A 27,063-nucleotide genomic window follows, 5' to 3' on the forward strand; every position below is an offset into this window, starting at 1 on the left:
CACACCCGAGACATGGCGGTGACAGGCTATCCTGTCCCTGTTACCCCTCCCAGCCCAGAGCAAATGGCCTCTCAGTCCCTGTCCCACCTGGTGCCCTGGGAGAAGCTTGGTTTCCAGTAGAGAATCAGGTGCAGAGTGTGCAGTGTAGGTTCAGGGTTTGTTGACTGACTAAACGACAGTACCATGTGGGCTGCTTCCTGTTTACTGGCTTTGGTAAGAGTGGGACTGGTGTGAGGAAGAGGCAAAGCTGCTAACAAAGAACATTGCTGAAAGGTTCCTGGAGCCTCCTGCTGAAAGATGTACTCTTGTTGCGCCGTTAAGAGCTGCTGGTCAGGGATTAGTTTATTCTTAGTTTTGTGGCCCGCCTCTTCCGAAGGGAGACCACAGATATTCCTGGGAGAGGCGGGTGTGAGACATGGCCTGGGTCTTATTCATGTTTCATTTTGGGGGTTTGAGCTTCCTGGGATGCTTGTCGGAGCAGGAGGGTGCTTTGGGTTGTGCCTGTTCCCAGGGGTGGGAGTGGCTAGTCTGAGTGGCTCCCAGGCCCTTGTTGGTGTGGGGCTGAGTTTCACAGCTGAGAAAGAGCCGCAGAGCTCCAGGACGGTGGTGGAGTATTGGAGATGCCCTGGAGCCAGGCCGCCTGGGATCAAATCCAGATTCCACCTCTTACTGTGTGACCCTGGGCAAGGAACATAACTTCTGTGTGCCTCAGTTTCCTCACCTGTGAAATATTTGCTTCTTAGGGACGTTGTGAGAATTAAGCAAGTGAATGTACGTAAAGTGCTTAGAACAGTTTCTGCTTTGTGCATGGCACATGCTCAAACATGTCAATTACTTTTATTCTCATTGGCTTCTGGTGCCTTTTATTTTTATTTTTTAATTTAATTTTATTTTTGAGACAGAGTCTCGCTCTGTCGCCCTGGCTAGAGTGCAGTGGCGTCATCATAGCTCACTGCAACCTCAAACTCCTGGGCTCAAGTGATTCTCCAGCCTCCTGAGTAGCTGGGACTACAGGCATGTGCCAACAGCCTACCTAATTTTTCTGTTTTTGTGTAGATGGTATCTCACTCTTGCTCAGGCTGGTCTCAAACTCCTGAGCTCAAGCAGTCCTCCCACCTCAGCCTCCCAGAGTGCTAGGATTACAGTCTTAAGCCACCGCGCCCAGGCATCTGGCGTCTTTTAAATGCTGACAGGTTCCCCAACCATGAACAGTCCTTGACAGGAAGTTATCTTCTGAGAGCACAGACTAGCACCCGGTCCCCGCGCTTCTGAAGCAACTCATAACTTCCTGCCATCCACATAATAATGTCCACTTTCTGTTCCTGGGAATTCAAGGCCGGCCGCTCTCTGGTTCTGACCCTGCAGCCTATTCTCCAGACCCACCGACTTCCTTTTCATCAGCTGCTTGGGGGATCCCTGCCCTCTCCCCCAGCCCCAGCCCGGCTCTGTCCCCTTCTGGGCCCAGCTCATCTGTCACCTCCCCCATGAAGCCTTCTTTAGTCCCTCTGTCCAGGCCAGCACCTGGTTTCTGTCTCAGATGGGGTCTGATCCTCTCCGTGGTCCCAGCACGGGGACGGGCACCCAGGAAGACTCAGTAGACAGGTGTGGAGTGAGGGGGCGAGCGCACGGGTGTGTGGCTGGAAGTGGGGCTTTCTGTGGCTGGGAACACTTCCTCCTGCAGGGTGCCCCCCCGACTGGTGAATCAGAGAAAGACGCAGGCCCTACTGAGAGCAGATCGACAGGCGGGAAGGGACGTGAGCCTGCAGTCAGCTGTCTGTCCTGTTGGCAGGATGTGGAGTGATGAGGCTGCTTCATTTTTTTTTCTCATGGATCTGGCGTTAGACCTTAGCTGATTTACTGCCATGGCCTCGCCATGTGCGCTGGGTTTTCACGGCCTGAATTTTTACTCAAAAACGCAGGACTTGAGAAGCCTCCCACTCCTTTGGTGGCTATTTTCTGGAAACCAGCCACTGCTGGAACATTCATCTCCCTAATTTCCCATGGAAACAGGACTTAGAAGGGTCTGTATCTGATCATGTCCCCCATGGTGCCCCGCGCAGCTTTTTCATAGAGAGATGGATGGGGCAGGACCTCTGCCTGGGAGGAGGTCCCAGGGCGTGGGGAAGACACAGCAGCGACAGATAGGGATTGCTAGACCCTATCGTGGACCTCCAAGAGGGCCAGGAGGGGTGGATGGTCAGTGAGCTGGGCCACTCTGGAGGGAGACGGGAGCTTGACCAGTGCGGGGATTAGGGGGCTTCATGGAGGAGGCGGTGTCACTGCTGGATCCCAAGGCGGGTAGCATCTGAGAGGTGGAGCTGGGCAAGGGCATAAGCAAAGCACCCCAGGTGGAGGGACCATGGGACAAAGGCCACCAGATGGAATGGGTGGCACAGCCCTGGGCACCAGGGATGGGGCACGCCCAGCCAGGTGGAGGGGGCGTAGGAAATACGGCTCGGAAGGGAGCAGAAAACAGTTCCAGCACTTGTGTACAGCGACACGTGCTGCTCTGGCTGCCAGCCTGCCTCTAGGGGTTTAGGCTTAGAAGGTCCAACAGCCCCAGATCACTTAAAGCCTGAAAGTTCAGGGCCAGGATGCTTGAAATATACAAATTTCACAAAAATGATAAAAAGTGCAAGAAAAAAAGCCCACAACCCTGGGCGAAACGGAATGGCTGCCAAGTTGCAGAGCAAAGGCAGGTTGTGCGTGTGGCTGATGGCAGGTGGACACAGGGCAGATGGGGGCCCTGCAGGGCAGAGTGTGGGTGTGTTGGTCTCAGCTGGTCACTGTGTTCAGGGGACACAGACTGCTTGGCTGTCCGGGGCTGAGCCATCCTCATCACGAGTTATTTCCTGAATGCAGCCAGCGATGGCCACCCCCGTTGTTTCCCTTGCTCTGATCTTGGGAGGGAGGCAGAGCAGTGGTTATCATCCTCACTCTGCAGATGAGGCAGCTGAGGCCCAGAGAAGGGGAGGGACCAGTCTAACCCGTGTTCCCCAGAGTCTGCTGATGTCGGCGATCACGGGAACAGTCCGAGCACTGCTAGGCCCGCCGGTCCCCTGGGCCTCTGGGTGGGAGGTGCAGTCCTGAAAGCTTCAGTTCTGGGGGGTGGGAGCAGCAGCCAGTTGGCCCTTGGGGTGCCCTGCTTCTCCTCGCTCTTAGCAAGGAGGGCAGGTGGCAGCTAAGGGTGTCGTCCTTGAGTTGGGATCAAACCGGGCTTGGTGGCTGTCCACAGGCTGTATATTGGGACACAGAGGATCCGGCAAGGATGAAGAAATGGGGTAGCTCAGACCTGGGGGAGTCTGAGGACCCACCCCAACAAGACTCCTGCCCAGACCCCCTGGATAGAGACCCTGACTCCAAGCCACCTCTAGCCAAGCTCCACTTCTCCACGGCCAAGCGGCGCACCCGGCTCTTTGGGAAGGGCGACTCGGAGGAGAAGTCCTCCATGGATGGCTCTTATGAGGAAGGCGAGCTGGCCTCCTGCCCGACCATCACGGTCAGCCCGGTTGTCATCGTCCAGAGGCATGGGGATGGCCCCACCTGTGCCAGGTGAGTCTGCATCTGGAGTCCCCTCCCTGCCAGGAGATGCCACATGGTGGTTGGCTTCTGGGCTAAAGTCATAGAGCCAGGGAGCTGGGGGGTCTTCGAGGTGGTCTGGTCCAGCGTCTGCACTCAGACGACCTCACAGGACACATGGTCACTGAGGCTGGTGTATACGCTGACCCCAGCTGCCAGCTGACCTCTCGGTATCCAAGGCCTGGAATGCTCACCAGCAAACACTTGGACTTTACGTGCAAAAGCTCAAGGCCAGGAGGCTTTTGGAAAGCGAGTATGAAACAGCAGGGCAGGGAGGGCCCACCGGCTGGCTGTCTTGGGGAGCTGAAGGACCCCTTTTCCCTTAGCAGGGGCCAAACCCTTGCCTCCAGCCCCCGCTGGGCTATGGCCTCCCGAGCCCCAGCTGCCCAGCAGGCAGAGAAGCGAGGGATCTGGGTGCAGGAGGTGGTGATGGTGGTGGAGACTTTCTAGATGGTGTTTACAGACAAGGTGGGGACAGAATGGGGACACATGTGCCCCACTGTTCCCTGTTACGTTGGCTTCCCGGAAAGTCACCTCGATTGAGGGGTGGCTTTTGTATCATGTTTTTTCCCCTTTTGGTCTGCCTTGGGGTTTTGCTGTGTTTCCATGACAAGCTCTGAAGGCCGCTGGGCTGAGCAGAGACCAGAGCACGAGAGGAGGGTATTTTGTGGCCTGCAGGCAGCTGTCCCAGGACTCTGTCACTGCCGGCGCCGAGAAGACCCTCAAGCTCTATGATCGCAGGAGGATCTTTGAAGCCGTGGCTCAGAATAACTGCCAGGAGCTGGAGAGCCTGCTCCTCTTCCTGCAGAAGAGCAAGAAGCAGCTCACCGACAGCGAGTTCAAAGGTGTCCCTGGGAGCGCTGGGTTCCTGGGAGGGCCCCGGCCCCAGCCCTGCTCTGACCCTCCCCTTGTCTTTCAGACCCGGAGACAGGGAAGACCTGTCTGCTGAAAGCCATGCTCAACCTGCACGAGGGGCAGAATGACACCATCCCCCTGCTGCTGGAGATCGCCCGGCAGACGGACAGCCTGAAGGAGTTTGTCAACGCCAGCTACACGGACAGCTACTACAAGGGTGAGAGGGCGGCAGGGCCAGGCGTGGCCCACCTGCCCGGAACCGGGAGGGCGTGGTTCTGCCTGGGGCCTCCTTACTGCTCTGAGTTCCCTACTCCCTGTCCCAGCCATGGTGTTGGTGGCTCCTGGTCCTGGGGGTCCCTGCCTCCCCATCTGCTGGTTTGGTTTCTCCTCGTTCTGATGGTCTCTGCCTTCCTCATTTGCTGTCTCCTCCTTTGGCCTGTGAGGTCCCTGCATCCCCTCTTTGAGCTTGGTGGTCCCTCCCCTGGAAGTCACAGCCTCTGGCCTCTCTGCTACTGTTCTTTGCAAAATTCCTTGGTTATTTTGACTCCTCTGTCTTCCATTCTGGTATCTCCTGTTCCCAGGGTCTCTATCCCTGCCTCAGGACCTCCCAGGGTCCCCTTGGGGGATCCTGGCCTGGCCCCTGCAGTGGGGGTCAGCCAGGCGCTTTCTGCCCAGTTCCCCCCGTAGCAGCTGCTGTCTGCCCAGGCCCTTCCCCAGCACCTGTCCGGCCAACCCCACAGGACTGTGACCACATGGCCAGCGCCATGTGTCCTCTGTAGGCCAGACGGCGCTGCACATTGCCATCGAGAGGCGGAACATGGCACTGGTGACCCTCCTGGTGGAGAATGGAGCAGACGTCCAGGCTGCGGCTAACGGAGATTTCTTTAAGAACACCAAAGGGCGGCCCGGCTTCTACTTCGGTAGGGAGACCATGTGGCAGACACTTGGCTTTTTGAGATATGGGGCAGAGGCAGAGGGAGCTGGAGGCCTGGTGGTTCAGGGGTCGGCCCTCTCCCGCTCCCAAGACTCACCCCGGCCCCTGTGTTGGCTGCAGGTGAGCTGCCCCTCTCCCTGGCCGCATGCACCAACCAGCTGGCCATCGTGAAGTTCCTGCTGCAGAACTCCTGGCAGCCAGCTGACATCAGCGCCGGGGACTCGGGGGGCAACACGGTGCTGCATGCACTGGTGGAGGTGGCCGACAACACGGTCGACAACACCAAGTTTGTGACAACCATGTACAACGAGATTCTGATCCTGGGGGCCAAACTCCACCCTACGCTGAAGCTGGAGGAGCTCACCAACAAGAAGGGGATGACTCCGCTCGCCCTGGCCGCCGGGAGCGGGAAGATCGGGGTAGGAGGGGGCTTCGGGCCAGGCTGGGAGGGCCACTTGAGACGGTGATGCAGGAGAGGACTGCCCGCCTCACTGAGGGTGCCTGGCATCGCCGCCACAGTGCATGTGGGACTCTGATTCTGTCACACCAGCTTGTTAGACCAAGTCAGAGAAATCAGGAGCAGCTGGGCAGAGTGCAGGACTTCTGATTTCCAACCCTGGGCATTGCGAACAAGAGAGGGGGTGGGGTGGGCTGCCGGGGCCTGGGGCGGCAGGGGCCCAGGCCTAGGGTGAAACAGGAAAAGAAGCTGCTGGTGTTTGCCCGTGGCAGGCGGGAATTTTGGGTGATAGGGAGGTCCTAAGGGGAGAGGGTGGGGTAGGGCAGGCCCAAGTGAAATCAGGGGCCACAGAAGGCTGATGGTGGGGGTGGGGCTGCTGGGAATTGGAGGGGAGGGGGCGTCTCAGGCCCAGGGGATTTTGGAAGCCTGTCCCTGCTCAGATGAGCCCCTTAGGATGAAGAGCCTGGCTTTATGACGTTGGTTTCATTCCTCGAATTTTCTGTTCATGTCCTTCTGGTTTGAGGTTTTCTAGAACGGACACCACTGTCCTTCGCCGTGAGACGGTAGAGCTAGGGGCCCTGGTGTGACGGGGTGGGAGCCCCATGTGGCTGCAGGTGGAGTCGGAGGCAGTGGTGGGCTGATGCTGATGGTGGTCAGGAGCGGCTAGGGGCTTACCTGGGGCGGGGCTGGGAAGCAGCGTTATTCTCCAAGCAGAGCTGGTGGCCGACATAGGGGTGCTCCTTGTGGCTGGGCCCCAGGCTGGCCTGTAACAGGCTCCTGTTCCGTGGTGGCAGGTCTTGGCCTACATTCTCCAGAGGGAGATCCAGGAGCCCGAGTGCAGGCACCTGTCCAGGAAGTTCACCGAGTGGGCCTACGGGCCTGTGCACTCCTCGCTCTACGACCTGTCCTGCGTCGACACCTGCGAGAAGAACTCGGTGCTGGAGGTGATCGCCTACAGCAGTAGCGAGACCCCTGTGAGTGGCAGGGCTGGGACACAGCTCCGGGGGCGGGGGGGACTTCGGGGCCACCACACTCCAGCCCCAGCCCCTGGTCTGGCTCCCCCTGTCCTCCCATCAGTGCAAACGTACTGCCTGGGCAAGGCCCTGCAGCCTCCTCTTCCCTTTCGTTCCCACTGAATGTTTTCCCTAAGCATCCCGACAGCATATGATTACGGCCCCATAAAGACAGAAACATCTCAGAGATACATAGACAAAAGGGACCCTCCCTTAATATCATTTAAAAATATGTCATTTCATTTTGTTTACATAAATGGGATCATGCTATACATAATGTAGAACAACCCGGGTTTTCACTTAATGGCATGTCTTGTAGATAGTTTTATGTCAGCACATAGACGTCTGCCCCATTAAATAAATTGCCACATAGTATTCCATCGTTGGGATGCGGAGTAAGTGTCCACAGGACGACATTTGGGTTATTTCCAGTTTTTGCTGCTACAATACTGCAGGCCACTTGGCATGGGTTTGGGAGTTTTTCAAGGAAGGCTACCTGGAATTGCAATTGCTAAATCAAAAAGTATGTTCACTTCATATTTGAACGCTACCGAATGGACACACGTGCCTACCCAGTGGGTACGTCTTTGCCCATATCCTTGCCAACCTGGATGTTAGCAATCTTTTTTTAAAACTAGCTTAAATCAACAGAGCCAAAAATGCTATCTCATTAATGTTTTAATTTTCATTTTCTTCTCCTTTTTTTTTTTGTGGAGACAGGGTCTTGCTCTTTTTGCCTGGGCTAGAGTGCCGTGGCATCAGCCTAGCTCACAGCAACCTCACACTCCTGGGCTCAAGTGATCCTCCTGCCTCAGCCTCCCGAGTAGCTGGGACTACAAGGCATGTGTCACCATGCCCGGCTAATTTTTTCTATATATTTTTAGTTGTCCATACAATTTCCTTGTATTTTTAGTAGAGACCCGGTCTTGCTCTTGCTCAGGCTGGTCTCAAACTCCTGACCTTGAGCGATCCACCCGCCTCGGCCTCCCAGAGTGCTAGGATTACAGGCGTGAGCTACCGCACCCAGCCTTAATTCTCATTTTCTTGATTCTCAGTGAGGCTGAGCATTTATTTGTGTTTCTTGATCTTTTGTATTTCTTTGGTAGATTTCCTATGCGTTGTCCTGTGCAACTTCTCCTGGGGGAGACCGAGTGTCTCATCATGTTCGGCTGTAGATGCTGTCGTTACAGAGTGCATCGATCCTTCCTCTATGGCATGGGTTGCAAATATGCTCTTTTCTCCCAGTCTATCTCCCACCATTTAAGTTCATTTATGGCATCATTTGCTTATAAAAGGTTTTCATTTTGATAGGGTCAAAGGGGCGAGCCTTTGTCTTCTGTAGCGTCTGCGACTTCTGTGTGGCTTGGGAGGACCTTTTCCGCTTCTAGATCAGACACATATCCTTCCGCATTTTTTTTTTCAGCTCCCTAATAGGTATTTTATGTTTGTCACTTTAATTATCTAGAATTTGTTTTTGTGTGGGTGTGAGGTAGGCATCTTACCAAATCATTTTAGTTCCAAATGAAGGTCTTAATGTCACTTATAGAACAGCCCATCCTGCCACCACTGCTTTGAAAGGCCACCTTACCTGCCCTTTCTTTCCAAGGCGATGCTCTGGGCCTCTAAGGCAGCCTTTGGGCTGGAGTCTGTGCCGTCAGTGATGAGGGGCTGCGTGATGTCTCATAGGTCAGGGGCACATTTAGGAAGCGTCCAGGGTAGGAGAGGCCTGGTCTGCTCTGCCCCGTCAACCCCACCAGGGCCGAATCTGGGCCTCTGACTCAGAGTCCCGGATGCAAAGATTCCGGGAGGAGTAGCCTGGACGGGAGATGGCCTCAAAAAGAACTTTGGTGTTTGGCCTGGAGAGGACAGGCCCTGGGGCCACCGCTGCCGTCTCTATGTCTCCAAAGGCTCTCAGGGGCCAGGAATGTAGACTTGTCCTGGCGCTGCTTGGGCAGAGCTGGGACCATGGCGGGAAGCACAGGGGACCAGCCCTTCTCTACAGAATAGACGTTCCCTGTGGTTTGTGCGTCTCCAGACGCTGGTAGAGAGGTGTTCAAGATGACACTGAATGGGGACCTCGTGGAGGGAGCTCACGCTCGAGCTGGGGGTTGGGCTCAATGGCCTGAGAGAAGGCAGGTTCATTATGATTTTGGCTCATCTATCCCAGGGACACTTGAACTTTAACAAAGTCCCCGGATATGAGACTTTTGTCCCAGAGCATATTTGTAATGATGGAACCCAGGCCCTGAGGTCACCCACCGCAGTGGTTCCCTTTGTGCCTCACGCATCGGTTATCGCCACCCCTGCTCCCTGCCCGACCCAGGGCTGGCAGTGTGAGAGGCCAGGAAGCCAGAGGGTCTTCCCTGCCTGCCCTCAGCCCCTCCCGAGTGGCCTCACGCCAGGTCCTGCGGAGCTGGCTTCTTCCCCTGGCTGCAGGAGTGAGGAGGAGGCGGGCTCTCGGGAGGGAGTTACTGGGGATAGTGGGCACAGCGTGTGGGGCAATACTGTGGGCCCATCAGTGAGCACTCGGGGCTTGTCCAGTTTCACCCCAGTCACTGTGCCCAAAGGGACACTTAAGCCAAGAGGGTGGGTCACTCAGCAATTCGGCACAGAGCTGGTTCAGACCTCCTCTGTGGGCCGAGGCATGGTCAGGCCGGAACTGTCCTGGTGACGAGGGTGTGAGCAACGCCACAGGCTGGTGTGGGCGTGTGAGGCGGTTCCTGGTGGGGGGAGTGAGCCTCACTTCTCTTCGCTCCCTCTAGAATCGCCACGACATGCTCTTGGTGGAGCCGCTGAACCGACTCCTGCAGGACAAGTGGGACAGATTTGTCAAGCGCATCTTCTACTTCAACTTCTTTGCCTACTCCTTGTATATGATCATCTTCACCGTGGTCGCCTACTACAGACCTGTGGATGGCTTGGTGCGGCCAGAGGCTCAGGCCTCGGTTGGGGGGCGGGGTGTGGACATTCCCATAAGCCCCGATGGATCCCAGGCGCAGGCCTGCCCTGGACTTTTCCCAGCTCGCTGGAGCTACAGAAAGATCACTTGGAAAGCCTGCTGTCCCTGTGCTCAGCTTCCCTCTCAGGCTGTCTCGGTGATGGTCCTCAGCCCCTTTCCTTTAGCCTTGAGGTCTGGGGAGGCTGATCGTGTGTCACTGAGGTCCCTGGTGGCAGAGGGGAGTACTTGGTTAGAAAGCATACAGGAATTAGGGCACAGGAAGCAGCTTGCCCTTGGCCGGGGTGTCTGCAGGGACATGAGATGGTATAGGCCCCGAGCCCGCCACCATCTTGCTGGCCTGCTATCTTTTATTCACTTGCTCACTCATCAGACATTCTCTGGACTTATACTTCCGAGCACTCCTTCTGTGCCAGGCCCTGGGCCATCCGTAAAATCAGCCTAAGACAAGAGTTTTTCCTCTGCCAGGAGCCATGGACTCCATGGAATTCCTGAATTGAGTCCTTCTCATTCCAGACCCAGGGCACTTAACTTGCTGCCTTGATTTCCAGGGCATCTTTATTGTAAATTTGGCTTAAAAAACTCCACTTCATGGTTAGGTGAAACCTGATTTCTATCCACCTATTAAGACCACAGAATGATTTCATTTTAACAGAAAAAAGAAATGTGCTAATAAGACAAGCCCGTGAACAAGTGTTTAGGAAACAGTGTTCGTAAGCTGAAAGGTAGCCCACTTCAAAAATGGTGGCTGACACACGAGGACAAAGCCTGCACATGTGTGTGGGATCATCTCTTGCTCCGTTGTCCATGGGGGTCCCTGACACTCCTGGGACAGCAGGTGCTCCTGTGGGCTGTGGGGGCAGCAGGACTCCTATGGCAGTGGGACTGTAAGGGCGCCTCCACCTCCACCTATCCCATCACCGTGCTCCCAGCCAACGGGAGCTCTGGGCCTGCGGGGACATTGCCTGGGAGCAGCACGGCACTGTGAGGACACTCTGCTCGGCACCTGGAGGCTGCCACTTCGAGGAATTAGGCCCCACAGAGGGGCCTCCTTGCAAGTGTCCCTATAGCAAGCATTGTCTTTGCATTTCTGTCTCCTGATGGAGGCTGTGCCTTCGGGGCAGGGGCTGGGTGCTAATCACAGGGCTTGGTACCTGGTAAATGTTTGTTGAATAAATGAATATAAATGTTTGTTGAATGAATGAATGAGTAAGTAAATGGCATGACCCACTTCTCTGCCTCTCACAGCCTCCGTTTCAGATGAAAAACACCGTTGAAGACTATTTCCGAGCCACTGGAGAAATTCTGTCCGTGGCAGGGGGAGTCTACTTTTTTTTCCGAGGGGTAAGCATTCCTTCCCACTCTGTGAGTTTCCCTTATCACCAAAACAAAAACCTAAGAGAAGCACTCATTGCTCACTCGCTTTTTTATTCATCAGACACACAGAAATCTTAGATGATGTATTATAGGTATGGCTTTTGCAAGAAAGATGATGTAAAATCCCAAACAGTGGCCTGGCATTCAAGGACAACCCTATTCCCACATTAGAAAAATAGCCCAGGATTATGCATATATGACTTTTGAGTTAAAATAAAATGATAATTCATTTTATTTTAGGCATTTACAGCTGGTGTGTGGTCTGCCCAGTGCATGCCCACAGGCCCAGGGTAGTCAAGCTTGCAAATAGACAGGCAGGGCTCTTGCCGGTGAGCATGTTATACATAATTATAGAGGTAGAGTGGAAGCCTCTTGAGGGAACATGACTGGTAGTTGTTCAATTAATTAAAATAGTCTCTTAAAGCTCAGAACAATGAAGGAAATCTACATGTATACCGGAATCATTTTATTTTGACTAAAAACTCATGGCCAAGATCACTAAAAACTCATGGCATGATCCTTGGCCATTTTCTAATGTAGGAGCAGTCTTGTCTTCGTGGGACCACTGTTTGGAATTTTACATCAGCTCTCTTGCAAAAACCATACCTGTAATGTGTCATCTATAATTTCTAGTTTCAGCTTCTTTAAGGAGGAACTAGAACTTAGATGTGTGTAAAAAGATCTGAATGCAGAATTTGAGATAATTGTGATTATTTAAACCCCCAATCTTTTGGGTTTAAGCTATACCCAGTTTTTTTTTTTTTTGACTCACCTTTATGGGGTCTTTCCAAGTTACTGGACTTTGTCTTCACAGGAACAACTGTCTTTCCTTTCACTCTCATAATTTACATTATAATAAAGTACAAAGCCATAAAAGCCCGCCTGGCAGAGGCAGGACCGACCCATGGGAGGGAGCAGAGGCCTGTGGGTGTCCTGGTGAGGCCCTCGCAGCCACAATGGTTCATCTGGTGAATGAGTTCAGTGGAGGCCGGTTAAGAGAATTTTTACTTTAATGCTTACTTAAAATTAAGGAAAAAAAGCACCGATTCAAAAGAAGGAAAAAATCGCCTAATCCCATCATTCCTGCATAGCAATTGATAACATTTGGGTGATTTTCTTTCCTGTCTTTATTTTTAGGTATAGTTGTAAATCCACTCCGTATTTAAAAAAAATCTCCGCTGACTTGAGTCACCTAACATCACCCCATTGGCCTGACCCGGGCTGTTTCACTCTTTCCATAATCTCTGCTTTAGCACATGCCACTGCCCCATAGTGGCGCCGTTTAGAAAGCGTTCCGGGTGCTCACCATTTGGCTACATCTAACATTTCCTGGGATCTGACTCTGTCTGTTTACCTGCAGATTCAGTATTTCCTGCAGAGGCGGCCATCCATGAAGGCCTTGTTCGTGGACAGCTACAGCGAGATGTTTTTGTAAGTGACACTTTGACCCTTGTACCTCTTTTGGCCCAGTCCCGAGGAGAGAGCAATCAGTTCTTACTCATTCTCTCACTTGTGCTGAGCCTGGCACATAGTAGGACCTCAGTGAACATGGTGAAGGAATGATGGAAGGGATTCGGTAAGTATTTGTTGGATGAATGAGTACTGAGGGTCTGCACTGTGCCAGATATGCACCAGGTGCTGGGGATTGACAAATTGTGCCCTGGGCTCACGTGACTGAGAGCCTGCGTTAGATGTACCCTTGCTCACCTTTCATCCATCTGCCATTTACGGGGTTGGCACTGGGATACTGAGATGAAATAGACACAGCTCCGGCCTTCAAGGAATTTCCAATGTTTACAGCAGGGTTCCTCAAGCTTGGTACTATTGACATTTTAGACTGGATAATTCTTTGTGATGGTGGAGGGGCTGCCCTGTGCATTGTAGAACATTTAGCAGCATCCCTGGCCTCTACTACTAGATGCCTGTAGCTCTCCCCATCATTTAGTCTTGACAATAAAAAATGTCTCCAGATATTGCCAAAGGCCCCCCACTTGGGAAGGGGATGCTAGAATCACTCTTGGTTGAGAAACACTGCTTTAGGAAGAGACAGATGAGCAAAAACAGTTATAAAACAATGTGGATGTCACAGGGAACCCTCTTCCTTCAGAAAATGAGCTGGAATCTTACTACGTGGTTATGGAATAATTTTTTGTTTTAATCAGTATTCAATATTTATATTCTTACGCCTCTGTGAATATTCACAGTTGAGCTTCACAATATTCTTTAATATTTCTTTTCTTTTTTTTTTGTTTCTTCTGAAGTTAATAATTACCTTGTTTTTCACTTGTTTGGTTTTCTTTGTGGCCGTTGCTAATTCTTCCCACACCTCCCCAAATCTCTCAGTATAATTTCCCTCAAAATTAATCACATAAATTGCATTATCAGATTTTCCCCCACCCCTTTTTTTTCTTGAGGGATTTCTTCCTGGAGCCCTGTTTTCTCTTTCTAACTGGGCTGATTGTTCTCCAGGCCTGCTGCTTAGCTGTCGTCCTGGGAGTTCTCTTTGCTGCCAGCCTTGGAATTCTCATTGCTTTCCCCCCAGGTTGGAGTTCCTGTCTCTTTCTCATATCTTCTTCTTTCTTGGTTTTCCCCCTTGTTTTATTTGAGCACATCCTTCAATATTTTCATCTGGTGAAAAAAGAGGGTATAATGGTACAGGGTGGAGTGATGACAGCTTTCAGTGTGCCTGAATCTTGAGTCACATTGCTCCGATGTATACAGGCATCATTCCTTCACTAACATCTTGGAGATCCCTTTCACTTTTCTCGTGAGTTGGATCTCTTATTTTTAATTTCTAAATGCTTTAAAAAATTCTCTTCATTCTTTATTTATAGTATTCTTCTTGTTTCATGGATACAATATCTTCTTTTCTCTTTCTGAGACCATTAAGATAGCTTTCTTTTCTACAAGTTGTTGCTTCCCATTTGTTTGCTTTTTCTCTTTTGTGTTAGAGCTCTCCCCTCAGAATATCTGGGAATCCTTGGCATCTACTTATGATTAGAGTGGAGGACTGAGAAGTGGGGCTGGATGGGTCTTATCAATTTTTTGTTTCACTATACGCTGATCTAGATAAACCATTTATTGGATAATTCTTGAAGTCAGTCTATTAGGTCTTTCTTCTTGGGGTTATCAGATTTCACAGAGAGCATTTTGTCAATCTTCTTCTTGGGGGGAAGACATTCGGTTGCCAGCTTTCTGAGAGATGAGTTAGGAAAGAGAGCTTTCTGTAATCTGGATTGTATACAATCACAATCTCCCTGTTTTTTGGCAAAATACCAATACTTTCAATGGTTCTGGATGAACCTGGGTCCAAAGACTCTCTGTTTTATCTACTTCAGAGAAAAAAGCTCTGTTCTTCCTTATTTTAGGCCCTCCTTTGCATCCCCTCTGGGGGTCCTTTTGAAGCTCCTTGATTCCAAGACTCAATTCTCAGCTTTTCCCCCATGCAGGCTTCAGATTTGGCTTTCTTGGGTCTGCTAAGTCACTTTCCATTGTTCATTGCTTTCCAACTCCCCAAATTCATATGGGGGGACCCTGTTTGTTGCCAGAGACAACCTTTTGCCTATTTCAGCTGGCATCAGTTCTCATTTTGGCCAGGGGTTCCACAAATGCTGAGCAATGTTTTTTCATTGCAGCAGAACTAGAAAACAGACTCTAATTGAGCCAGTTTATTGATACCAGCTTTCAACTAACTCTCAGCAGCACAGTGTTGGCTTTTTGCTGGGTTCTCTCACACAAATGGGAGGCAAGGTGGTCAGTATGGTCTACTGTGGAAATGCAGCCAGGGGGGCTTTCTGGAGGAGGCCACAGTGAATGAGCGGCCATTGAGCAGACCCTGTCATAGGATCATTCAGCTGTCCTCCCCCCATTCAGGGCTCCTACTTGGCTACCCTCCACTGGACTAAGGGGCTGAGGGCCATTTTCCCTGGCTCTGCTCTTCTTGAGGGCATGACCAGCAGACACTCCCCATGGTTTTTCAGGAGAGCATGGCCTGCCCCTCCTCACTGGCCTAGGGCTCCTACGTCATCTGATGTCCAGTGAGGCTCTTATTCCTGGGGACTGGGCAGGAAGTTTGTTGGGGCTAAAGCAGTGTTTCTTAGCCTTTTATAATTATTGCCTTTTTAGAAATGTTTTTCTAATCCCTCCCCTTGAAATTTTAATGCCATAAGTATACTATGTATCTTTTTATATTTAAATCTTTGATTTATACATAAAGAGAATAAGATTTTGCACCTACCTTGAGCCAATTTTTGCTCCTTGGGTGTGAAGTTGCTCTCCCAAGAAGCTCCTGCAACCTGGGCAAAAGGAGGCAGGACAGCCCGGCCCTAGCTACTACCATGGCCTGAGTCTGGGCCTCTGAGGAGAGGCCCAATCAGCCTCCCTGGTGCCTGGAAACAGAGCTTCCTGTCCCTCCACCCTCAGCTTTATACAGTCACTGTTCATGCTGGCGACTGTGGTGCTGTACTTCAGCCACCGCAAGGAGTATGTGGCTTCCATGGTCTTCTCCCTGGCCTTGGGCTGGACCAACATGCTCTACTACACCCGCGGCTTCCAGCAGATGGGCATCTACGCCGTCATGATTGAGAAGGTGGGTACCCTGTGCCCCAGTGGGAGCCCCTCAGAGCCCCGCTTGCCTCAGGGGTGTGTGAGACTGTCCCACAAGCTCTGTCCCTGCTTTCTGTATTGTCAGGGGAGGTGCTGGCTTAGCTCCCGGCCCATTCCCCAAGACCCAGGCGATCTAGCCTTGATCCAGGTATAGGGGGTCCCCTGACACTGATCCTTCTGCCTACCATGTCCCCCCTCTCCTGGCCAGGACAAAGGCTGTTGGGGGAGGTGTGGATGACTCCCTCATGACACCTGAGCTGAAAACCACCAACCCAAACTCTCCTGCATGTTCCCCTGATCAACCCCCAGGCTGATGCAGTCCTGGCCCTTCCCCCGGCTCCTCCCTGGGCCTGGCCTTGGCTCTGATATACCTGCTCTCTCCTGCAGATGATCCTGAGAGACCTGTGTCGTTTCATGTTTGTCTATGTCATTTTCTTGTTCGGGTTTTCCACAGGTAACGGGCTTGGGTAGGGCTAGTGGGAGGGCAGGGCTCCTGCTTGCCTCGACTTCCTGAGGACTCTGCCAGGGGCCGGGTGAGGAGGAGCCAGGTGGGATAGGCAGGTGTGTGTCTGCAGGTGACATGCACCTGCAGAATGGATGGACAAAGGACACACCAACGTGACCCTGAGAACTTGGAAATGTGATCCATAAAATGTTTTAAGTAACTTTTCGGGTAGGAAGTGCTGCTTGCCTGAAGTATAGCTGCATTTTGGCTCGGGTTTTAAAATATTTATTTCTACATTATTTCAGGCTTACAGGAAAGTTGTAAGAATAGTACAAATAACTTCTCTATACTCTTTACCCAGATTTTCCAAATTTTACCATGTTTTTATCACTTTCTCTCTTCCTATACACACATGCACACAGACGCACAGACACACATGTACCCTGCACTTTAAAAAGACTGAGAGTAAGTTGCAAACATGAAACACTAAATACTTCACAGTGTATTTCCTAAAAGAAAGAACATTCTCTTACATAAACACAGTACAATGATCAAAATTACAAAAGTAACATCGATACACACTCTTAGCTGATCTATAGCCCTTCCTTGAATTCCACCAATTGTCCTAATGATAATGTCTTTTACAGAACGTCCTGGAGCATACATTACATCCTGTTGTCACACCCCTCTAGTCTCCTTTAACCTAGAGCAGTTCCTCAGTCTTCCCTTGTCTTTTGTGACCTTAGCATTTTTAATGAGTAAAGGCCAGTTGTTTTGTGCAATGTTTCTCAGTTTGGGTATGCCTGATGTATCCTCACGATTATATTCAGATATGCATTTTTAGCCAGAATATCAAGGAAATAATGTGTGTCTGCTTCAGTGCATTTTATCGGGAGTCACAAGAGGTTGGTTTGTCTCATTTCTGGTGATGTTAACTCTGATTACTTGGTTTTGGTGGATCTGCCAGATTTTTCCGTTGCAAAGTTGCTATCTTTCCTTTTGTAATTGATAAGTCATTTGTGAGGAGATGGTTTGAGACTATGTAAATACCCTGTTTCTCATTCAGACTTTCGCCCAATAGTTAGAGCATCCATTGATGAGTCCTGCTGAATCACTTAATCCAATGATGGTGGCCAAATGCTGATTTCGTGACTCCATCATTCCTTCCACATTATTCGCTGACATTCTATTATGAGGAAGAGCTTTCCATCCCCCTATATCTATTCATGTATTTGCATCAGAATGGCCTCATTTTTTTTCCCCGATGGATTTTCACTTTGTTAAATGGGTTATAATCCTTACTATCATCATTTATTTTGATACTCAAGTCGTCTGAGATTTAGTCATTGGAAGCCCCTTCAGGCTGGCTCCTCTACTCTTTAGACACATCCACAACATTTTTGAGGACACGGCTCTGCTTTGATCCTCATCCAAGTCCTGCAGTTACATGGTTCATGTGGTGCACCCTCCCCTGTCCCCACACTGCAGTTTGTTTTGGAATCCCTATCTTGGAGGGGTGGGCAGCTGTGACTAGGAGGGACCTGATAGGTGTGGGCTCTGGCACCTGGATCTGAAGATCCTGCATATCAGCAGAGACTTGGCTAAGGGGGTTAGTGGATACTGATACTACCATGGTGCACAACTTCTACAGAAGATCTCAGGCTCCAGACTATACTTCCCCCAAAAGAGTGAAGAATGTGGGAACAGGCCATTCTGCTTTGAGCTATTCAGAATCCGTGGTTCTGGAATGGACCTCTAACGGACACAGGCAGACAGAGTGTGACTAACAAAGTGGGTATGGAGCCAGGGCTGACATGTAAGTTAAGCATGTTGTGCACTGCACAAAGGTGGCTGTATTCATATTGTAGATATAGATTTGTGTATTTATTTTAACATTTTTTTCTAGTAGATAATGATAAAGTTCTTACAACAAAACAGTGTATTATGACAACTTTTTGACAGTTTTCAAGAAGGGGTGCTTTAAAAAATTCCCACCAAAGCACCACTTGACTGAGCATCATGCCTGCTGCAGACCCATCCTGGGGTAGTGGGGCTGTGTGTCAGGGCACCTGCGGTCTTGGCTTTCATCCAGGGGCACTCCTCCCTCCCTGTGCCCCATAGCGGTGGTGACACTGATTGAGGACGGGAAGAACAACTCCGTGTCGACTGAGTCCACATCGCACAAGTTGCGGGGGCATGGCTGCAGGCCATCGGACAGCTCCTACAACAGCCTGTACTCCACGTGTCTGGAGCTGTTCAAGTTCACCATCGGCATGGGTGATCTGGAGTTCACCGAGAACTACGACTTCAAGGCTGTCTTCATCATCCTGCTACTGGCCTACGTGATCCTCACCTACATCCTCCTGCTCAACATGCTCATCGCCCTCATGGGCGAGACTGTCAACAAGATCGCACAGGAGAGCAAGAACATCTGGAAGCTGCAGGTGGGTCGGTTGGTGGGGTGAGCAGCCAGGAGGGTGTCGGCTGCTCTGTCTGCTGCTCTACTCAACTGGGCACATGAGCCCCTGTAGGACTTGAGGAGGGGGCAGAAAGCCCAGCCATGCCCAGGAATCAATCAAGTGGTAGCATCTCCCTCAGTGGACTCCCCTTCCAGCAGGTTCCCCTGCCACCAGCATCTGCTCAGTGTCAGATTAGCTCAGCTGGCATTCATAGACACTGCGATTGCCTGTGGGCTGGGTGGTCCCACGGGGAAAGAGATGGGGGGCTCCCATCTCCAAAATAGGCTCCAGAGACCAGATTTGGGGGAGCAGATAATATGGGGCAGGGCCCTGACAGCTACCTTTCTGTGCCATGTAGGCCATTTCTACCTCCCCAGCTAACATTGATAAAAGTATCATTCTCATTAAGTAGCACGTACTCTATGACAGGTACTGTTCGATGTGTCTTACCCGATCTCACTTAATCCTTGCAACAATCCAGTGAAGTAGATTCTATTACTATCCTGTTTTTGGATAAAGACACTGAGGCCTAGAGGGTTTAGGTGTTTGTATTCAAGGCTGCACAGCTAGTAAGCAGCAGAGCCAGGATCCGGCCCAGGCGGTCTCACTCTAAGACCCTGCTCTTAACCACTGCCCTATGTTGCCCCTTGTACGATCCTCAGGGATGGGGCTGGGACACTCCGTGTCCCTCCTCAGGCTGCCTTGCCCAGACCCAGCAGGCACCAGCCATGCCTGGGCAGGTTTGAGGCTGGACAGGCTGCACTCCTTTCATGGAGTGTGTCCCCACCAGGCCACGGAAACAAACCTGGGGAAGAGGGCACTGGAGGTCCAGCTTGGAGATGTCTGGGGCTGGGAGAGACCCTGGCGGGGCTGGTCCTGGCAGCCAGCACCAGCAGCCAGGGTTGCGCCTGCACGAGCCCTCAGCCCCTGCCTGTCCTGTCTTCCCGTAGAGAGCCATCACCATCCTGGACACGGAGAAGAGCTTCCTGAAGTGCATGCGGAAGGCCTTCCGCTCGGGCAAGCTGCTGCAGGTGGGATACACACCTGACGGCAAGGACGACTACAGGTGGTGCTTCAGGTAACGCCCAAGCAGGACTCAAAGCTTGGAGGGCTCCGGGGCTCCGCTGCGGGCACCGGGGACCCAGCTTACACCTCGGCTGGTGGAACACAGACATTAGATACTGGAAAATTTGAGGTGTCCAGAAAGGGTCACCTAGTGAGTGGGGTCAGAACCAGGAACCGAATAAAGTCCCTGGGCCTCTTGGTGTGGTCAGAGAACACATCTTCAGGGCTGGTGTCCAAAAAGCAAGGCCCTGTCTGCCCTCCCCTGCCAGCTGGGCCTCCATCCTGCTCTGTGGGCATCTCAGGATTGGCCTGTGGGGTGAGCCCTAGGCCTGGGATGCGGGCCATGGCTCCCAGCCTGCCAGCTCCCTGCTCCCTGTCCCTTTACCCTGCAGAGTGGATGAGGTGAACTGGACCACCTGGAACACCAACGTGGGCATCATCAATGAAGACCCGGGCAACTGTGAGGGCGTCAAGCGCACCCTGAGCTTCTCCCTGCGGCCAGGTAGAGGTGAGGCGTGAGGGGTGGGTGCTATAGCACGGAGGCTGGTGGTCTGAGGTTGGGCAGGTGGAGCCTTGTGGATTCCCTCCCACTCCTTGCAGGCTTCCTCGAGCCCCTATCCCCGCCTCTACCCCAGGGCTCTGTAACAGCCCCTGGTGGCAGCCACATGCACACACTCGGTCCCGGGCACTTGCGTGTACCTTGCACGTGCTAGCATGGCTGACTGCTCAGCAAGCCCTTGCAAGCCACTGTGCCAGCAGCTGGCCCAGGCTCCTGTCCCCAGTGCCCCAGGGGAGGCAGCTCAGCCCACATCCAGCCACCTGGGGTGGCCAGCTCACACGGGCTGCCCTGCCTCCCCGGCCTGTCTCCCACACCCCACAAGTGCACATCACATCATGGCTCTGGGAGGCCGCATGGACGCGAACAGGCACTTGTGAACACTGACCTCTCATGGACCCGTCCAGGCAAGGGGGAGACGAGGGGACGGGGAGAGGAAAGTGACCACCAGAAAGAAAGTCATTTAACAGTTATTGGTAAACATTTAACAATAAACATTGAATGAAAGGTCTAGAGAACAATTTATTTAAAATGAAGTAAACATAGTTTATGCTGAACAAATTTTGAATTATAATGACAACTGTACACTAATTGTTTTTAGTTTTTAAAAAAATTGTGGTAAAATATATATCACACAAAATTTGTCATTTTAACCATTTCTAAGTATACAATTCAATGGCATTAAGTACACTGACATTGTTGTGCAGCCATCACCACTATTTCCAGAACTTTCTTATCATCCTAAACTGACACTCGGTACCCACTAAGCAGTAAGTCTCCATTCCCTCTTCCCCTCAGCCCCTGGTAACTTCTATTCTACTTTATGTCTCTATGAATTTGTCTATTCTAGGTACCTCATATTGGTGGAATTGTGCAATATTTGTCCTTTTGTGTCTGACTGAATAATATTCCATTGCATGGGTACAGCAAATTTTGTTTATCCATTTCTCTGTTGATTAACATTTGGGTTGTTTCTGCCTTTTTGGCCATTGTGAATAATGCTATGACCACTGGTGTACAAGATACTGTTTGATTCCCTGCATTCAGTGATTTGGGTCTATACCTAGGAGTTGAATTGCTGGATCATATGATAATTCTATGTTTAACTTTTTGAGGAACTGTCAAATTGTTCTCCAAAGCAGCTGCATCATTTTACATTCCCACCAGCAATGCACCAGAGTTCTAATTTTTCCACATCCTCACCAACACTTGTTCTTTTCTTTTTAGTTCTTTTTTTCTTTCCTTTTTTTAAATTTTTTATTAAAGACATCCTAGAGGGTGTGAAGTGGCACTATATCTCATTGTGGTTTTGATTTGCATTTCCCCAAATGATAGTGAGCATCTTATCATGTGTATTTGCTATTTGTAGATATTCTTCAGAGAAATACTTATTCAAGCCCTTTGTCTATTTTTAAATTTGGCAGTTTGTTTATTTGTAGCTGAGTTGTAGGAGTTCTTTAAATATTCTCGATATTAATCCTTTATCAGATGCATAATTTGCAATATTTTCTTCCATTCTGTGAGTTGTCTTTTCACTCTTTTTATTGAGTTCTATGATATACCAAAGGTTTTAATTTTGATGAATTCCAATTTACCAAATTTTTTCTTTTGTTGCCTGTTATTTTGGTGTCATATCCAAAAAAATCACTGCCAAATTCAATGTCATGAAGATTTCCCCCTGTGTTTTTTCTTATGAGTTTTATAGCTTTAGCTCCCTACCATTTTAAAGTTGCTTTTTTCTTGATTTGGCAATTTCTTGGTTACTGTGAAACTTGAACTCTTTCCCAGAGTTCTGACAATGTTGGGTATGAAGTTTCTGCTTGTTTTTTTGATGTTTTTGTGGAGAGATGGGTGTTTGGAGCTATCTGCTTTGCCATTTCGCTGATGTCACTCTTGCACCAATTCTTGAACAAAGAATGAATTAAATGTTAATAGTTGTTTTTTGATTTTTTGGCAGGGTGGGGGAAGGGACATAATTTTTCAGACCAACTAACCTGATATTATGATACTCCATCTTTCATATTTAATACTGCTTCATAGAGAAGCTCATTTATATATTTTATAAACTTAAAAATCATCTTTATTGAGATATATTAAATAATTTACATATAAAATGAACACATTTTAAATGTGCAGTTTTATAAATTTTTACAAACGTATATGCCCACCACCCAACTCAAGATATAGAACATTTCCATCTTGCAGGAAAGTACCTTGTGTCCCTTTGTAGCCAATTTGATCCTCCCCATTCCAGGTCACTGTTTGTCTAATTTCTATCACTATAGATTTGTTTTATATCAACTTTTGTTTACTTGAAAAGGTCTATTTTACCCTCATGTTTGTTTCATTGAATATAGAGCTCTGGGTTATCAGTTGTTGTTTTTTCTTTTTTTTTTAAATTTCAACACTTTCTGTTTCTCCATTGTCTCCTAGCCTCCCTTGTTTCTGGAGAGAAGTCATCATTATCTGCATGGTTGTTAACCTGTATATAATATATGTTTTCTTCCTCTGGCTGCTTTCAAAATATTCTGTTTTATGGCTTTCAGCAGTTTGACTAAAGTGTGCTTAGGTATGAATTTCTTTGTTTTTATCCTCCTTGGGGTTTGCTGAAATTCTTGGATCTGTATAGCAAAATGTTTAATTAAATTTGGAAAGCTATATATACATTGCTTCATTCTCCCCTATTTTCTCCTTTTGGGACTCCAATTACGTATATGTTAGACCATCTGATATTATCCCATAGGTCTCTGAGGCTTTGTTCATTTTTCCTCAATTTTTTTTCTCTATTTCTCAAATTTGATAATTTCTTTTGATCTATCTTCAAGTTCACTGACCCTTTCCTTAGCCATCTCCAAATTGTTGTTAAGCCCACCTACTAAATTTTACACTTCAGGTATTGTGCTTTTTGATTTTAGAATTTCTATTTGGTTCTTTTTTATATTTTTCATTTCTCTTCTGAGATTCCCTAGCCGATCCCTCATTAAGACCATGTTTTCTTTTAGTCTTTTGAACATACTTACAATAGCTGCTTTAAATTCTCTGTCTGTTAAATCCAACATTTGGGCTGTCTTGGGGTCAGTGTCTATTGATTGCTATTTTTCCTGACTATGGGTCACATAGTTTCTTTGCATATTTAGCATTTTAAAATCATATTTAGTATTTTAAAATAGCATACTGGTCACTGTAGATAATATACTATAGACACTCTGGATTCTGTTGCCTTCCTTTAAAGAATATTGAATTTTTGTTCAGTTGGCAGTTCAGTTACTGATGAAATCACCTTGAACTTGTGTAGGCTTAGCTTTAAACTTTGTTATGGCAGATCTGTGAACACCCTAAGGCATTTTCCAAGCCCAATCAAACTTATGGGACACAATCTCCAAACTCTGTCTCCACTGAGGATCTTGTCTGGGCTTGGTTTTAGGTTTTGTTGGGGTAGGTCTTGAGTAGGCCTTGCTCTAGCGCATGATCCTTACTCTAGGGCATGGTTCTCACTCCTAAGTGGGGTCTTTCTGGTATCTTAGCTTGATCCTCAGAGAGTTTAAAGGGTGTTAAGGAAGTCTCTCCACTCTAGCTGGGCTGGACCTCCAATATCCCCCAGTACTACTCAGCCCTTAATGTCTCTGTCCCACTTTCAACCCCATAGCAGCCACTTTCTAATAATCCTCCCGCAATCTCACCCTGAACAAGCACAGCCCAGCTCTTGGCCAAGGACTTGTGGGGAACCCGCTTGCCCCAAAGATTTCTGGGCTTCTACTCCCATAACTCCTTCCTCTTCTGTGCTCTGCCCCACATATTGCCCCTGCTTCAGCTGCCCCAAACTCTGCTTTCTTCCTCCTCAGTTCAAAGGCAATTCCATGCTCTGCTTGGACTGCAGCTCACTGTGTTCTAGCTGGGGAAATTGCCCTGAAGCTGAAAGTCAGGGTGATCACAGGGCTCACCTTGAGAATTTCACTCTCTCAAGGGTTGCAGTTTTTCACTGCCTGTTGTCCTCTGCCTAAAAACATTTGCTGCGTGTATTTTGCCTAGTTTTATGGTTGTTGATAGCAGGATGGCTAGCTCAGTACTGGATGCTCCATTATAGCTGGAAGTGAAAGTCTATTTTTATCAAAGGCTCATTTCTGGAAAACTGCTCAAGGTATTCACCCATTTTTCCATAGGCTTCCTGCACACCTGTGATTTTTCTATGAGTCTAATTATAAGCACTCCCTGTGTTGCATCATAATACTCATAGATTATCTCTTCTTCAATAGTTAACTGGTCTAACTTTGCCAGAGAGGTATTTGAAGGTGGCGTTGCATGTGATTTAAGCAGTCTTCCCATGTCAATCTCATAGATTTCATGAAATCCCACATCTTTTACAAGATTTGCTGTTTCACTTTGCAGTTGATTTGTATTATGTTTGCATGACATTGTTGGCAGTTTACAACATTGCGCATTCACTGTGATATTACCAAAGAAATTGAGCCAGTGGCAGAGATACACCCATCTGTGTTAATTGGGTCAGGGATGGAGGATGGTTGGAGGTTGCCTGATTTCACGCTTATAATTAATTAGTGAATATTGCCTGAGGATCTTGCTTTCTTACTCAACTTTGTAACAGTAGAAACTCCAGTAATGAATAGTCAGATAATTCAGATGACAAGGACCTCTCCTCTCCCCACCAAACCTGGTGTGTGATTGGAAGGGGGGTAGGGGGATGTGTGAGAGAAAGGCCAGGGGAGAAAAGGGTGAGTGGAAGAGGGAGTGGGAGGATGCGAAGGGCTCTGGGCATCCCAACTGTGGGAAGTGGGCACCAGATGTCCTGTACTGACTTTGAAAGCCCTTGAACCAGGGTGAGGCCACATAGTTCCTGAGGCTGGGTGTCCCCACCACCCGGTCAGCCAGTAGACAGTATCCCAGCTGGCCTGTGTCCCCAAAGAGCCCTCCTGCTACTATGCCCGGGTTCCCAGAGGATGGTCCCTCAGCGGTTTGTGCTTGGTGTCAGACAGGCCAGTGTCCGCCTGCAGGGCTGGGGAAACACCAGGCCCTGCAGAATTCAGCTAGAGTAGTCACGACGGGACCAGCCTCTGGCATTGTGCTGCCTTTGAGATGTGGCCAGTGTTGGACACCAGCAGAGGGGCTGAGGCTGGGAGATGTGCGTCTAGGCTGGTTTTCCGGAGAGATCTGACCCCAGGGGGCCCAGCAGAGGGCTTGGCTGGCCAGGGCTGTGGCAAATGGAAGGAGCACACACAGTCTTCCCGCTTGGCTGCCACTCGTCTGCGGTGGCCAGAGGCCGGAGGTGACTCTGGGGAAGACAACTGGGTCTTCCTCAGGAGCTTCCTGGGATTTCAGACCACACTTGAGGTCCCCATTCGAGGCCCAGTGTCCCTTTGCTTCCCTTGGCATTGTTCCCAATCTGCTCTGCCCTGGTGGGGCCTGGACCCCAAATCCGGATTCTTTGGCTGGTGTTCATCACCCTGACCTGAATTGGTGTGGAGCCACTCGCGGGGCAGGCCCAGCATTGCCTGTGGAGACCGCCTCTCCCTTCCGCTCCGGCAGGGAGGAAATGGAGGCGAGACAGGCAAGCGATGGACTTTCTTGAGGTCACGAGCAAGTCAGGGTGGGGTGGAGGAAGAGAATTTAAGGGGCCAACAGGGTGGATGAGACTCCTTGAACAGCTGAGGGAAGAGGACATCGCACTGATCCGGGTACCTCAGGAGGCAGTCACAGGCCGGGGCCTCCTTTTATCTGGAGACTTGTGAGGCCAACAAGTAAATGTTGTTTGTTTGCTGCCTCCAAGGTAGTAATGATGTTTTTACCCTTCAGCTTCAGGGAGAAACTGGAAGAACTTTGCCTTGGTTCCCCTTTTAAGAGACGCAAGTGCCCGAGACAGACACTCTGCTCAGCCTGAGGAAGTGCATCTGAGGCAGTTTGCAGGGTCCCTTAAGCCAGAGGATGCCGAGGTCTTCAAGAATCCCGCTGCTTCCGGGGAGAAGTGAGGACCACACACAGGGTGGTTTGGACACCGGGCCCTCGGAGACCCGGCTACCATGGGGGGCTGTTGGGGGACACCAGTGCTCCGTCAGCTGCCTGGCCCGCTCCGTGCCTGCCCAGAACTTCCTTGCTTAAGACTGCACCGGACAAGCTGTGGGAAGCATTGTCGGGTGCATGGAAAGAGACGCACCTCCAACCCTCACTGTCCCCAAGTGACTCTCCTAACAGGAAGTGACCGGCTTTCCAGTTTCTACTTGCTTTATTACAGCGTGAATGGTGTATCTCTACTGGGACACACAGGTTAGGCCCTTGTTCTTTTTGATTTTATATGACTGGGAGCAAAAGTAAATGAAGGCCAGGAAAACACCCCGGAGAACAAAAAAACTCCCTGTGATGTAAAATGCCGAAGCCCTTCCTCCCTGCATTGCGCTTACTGTCTCACCTGCCCAGATGGTCTGGGGGGTGATGTTGTTTCCTCCCCAGAGAAGGTGGGAGAGGCTAGTCCCATTCCCAGCTCCGGCAGAACCAGGTTGTGGCAGGACTGACTTCATCCTTCTGTGTGATACAGCACAGTCTCCAACATAGTGGCTCGATTGCTGTCCAGGTAAAAAGCACAGAACCACATCCCTAAGCCACATGGTGAGAATTTGTCAGTGATCTTCCATTTTGTAGGGACCCCAGTCCTGCTTCCCTGCCATGGTACATGCTTCTGCCCCTATTCATCCTGTCATTCATCAAATAAATAAAGACGTACATATATATCATATCAAGTGTGAAGCCTGTACT

General features: G+C 49.9%; 1 protein-coding gene across 1 annotated transcript; it reads left to right on the forward strand.

Annotated features, from left to right (window-relative positions):
* Nucleotides 1-3,268: 3,268 nt before the first annotated feature.
* TRPV1 (transient receptor potential cation channel subfamily V member 1) lies at nt 3,269-26,643 on the forward strand. The gene is made up of 15 exons (XM_045526984.1): nt 3,269-3,552; nt 4,258-4,424; nt 4,499-4,651; nt 5,214-5,354; nt 5,489-5,787; nt 6,620-6,799; nt 9,601-9,759; nt 11,043-11,138; nt 12,532-12,602; nt 15,594-15,759; nt 16,164-16,230; nt 18,343-18,665; nt 19,631-19,758; nt 20,138-20,247; nt 26,110-26,643. Exons 1-15 carry the CDS (start codon nt 3,269-3,271, stop codon nt 26,280-26,282), a joined length of 2,517 nt encoding a protein of 838 aa, XP_045382940.1. The 3' UTR covers nt 26,283-26,643.
* The last annotated feature ends 420 nt before the right edge of the window (nt 26,644-27,063 follow it).

The sequence above is a fragment of the Lemur catta genome, chromosome 15 (assembly GCF_020740605.2).
Source record: "Lemur catta isolate mLemCat1 chromosome 15, mLemCat1.pri, whole genome shotgun sequence".
Taxonomy (NCBI): domain Eukaryota; kingdom Metazoa; phylum Chordata; class Mammalia; order Primates; family Lemuridae; genus Lemur; species Lemur catta.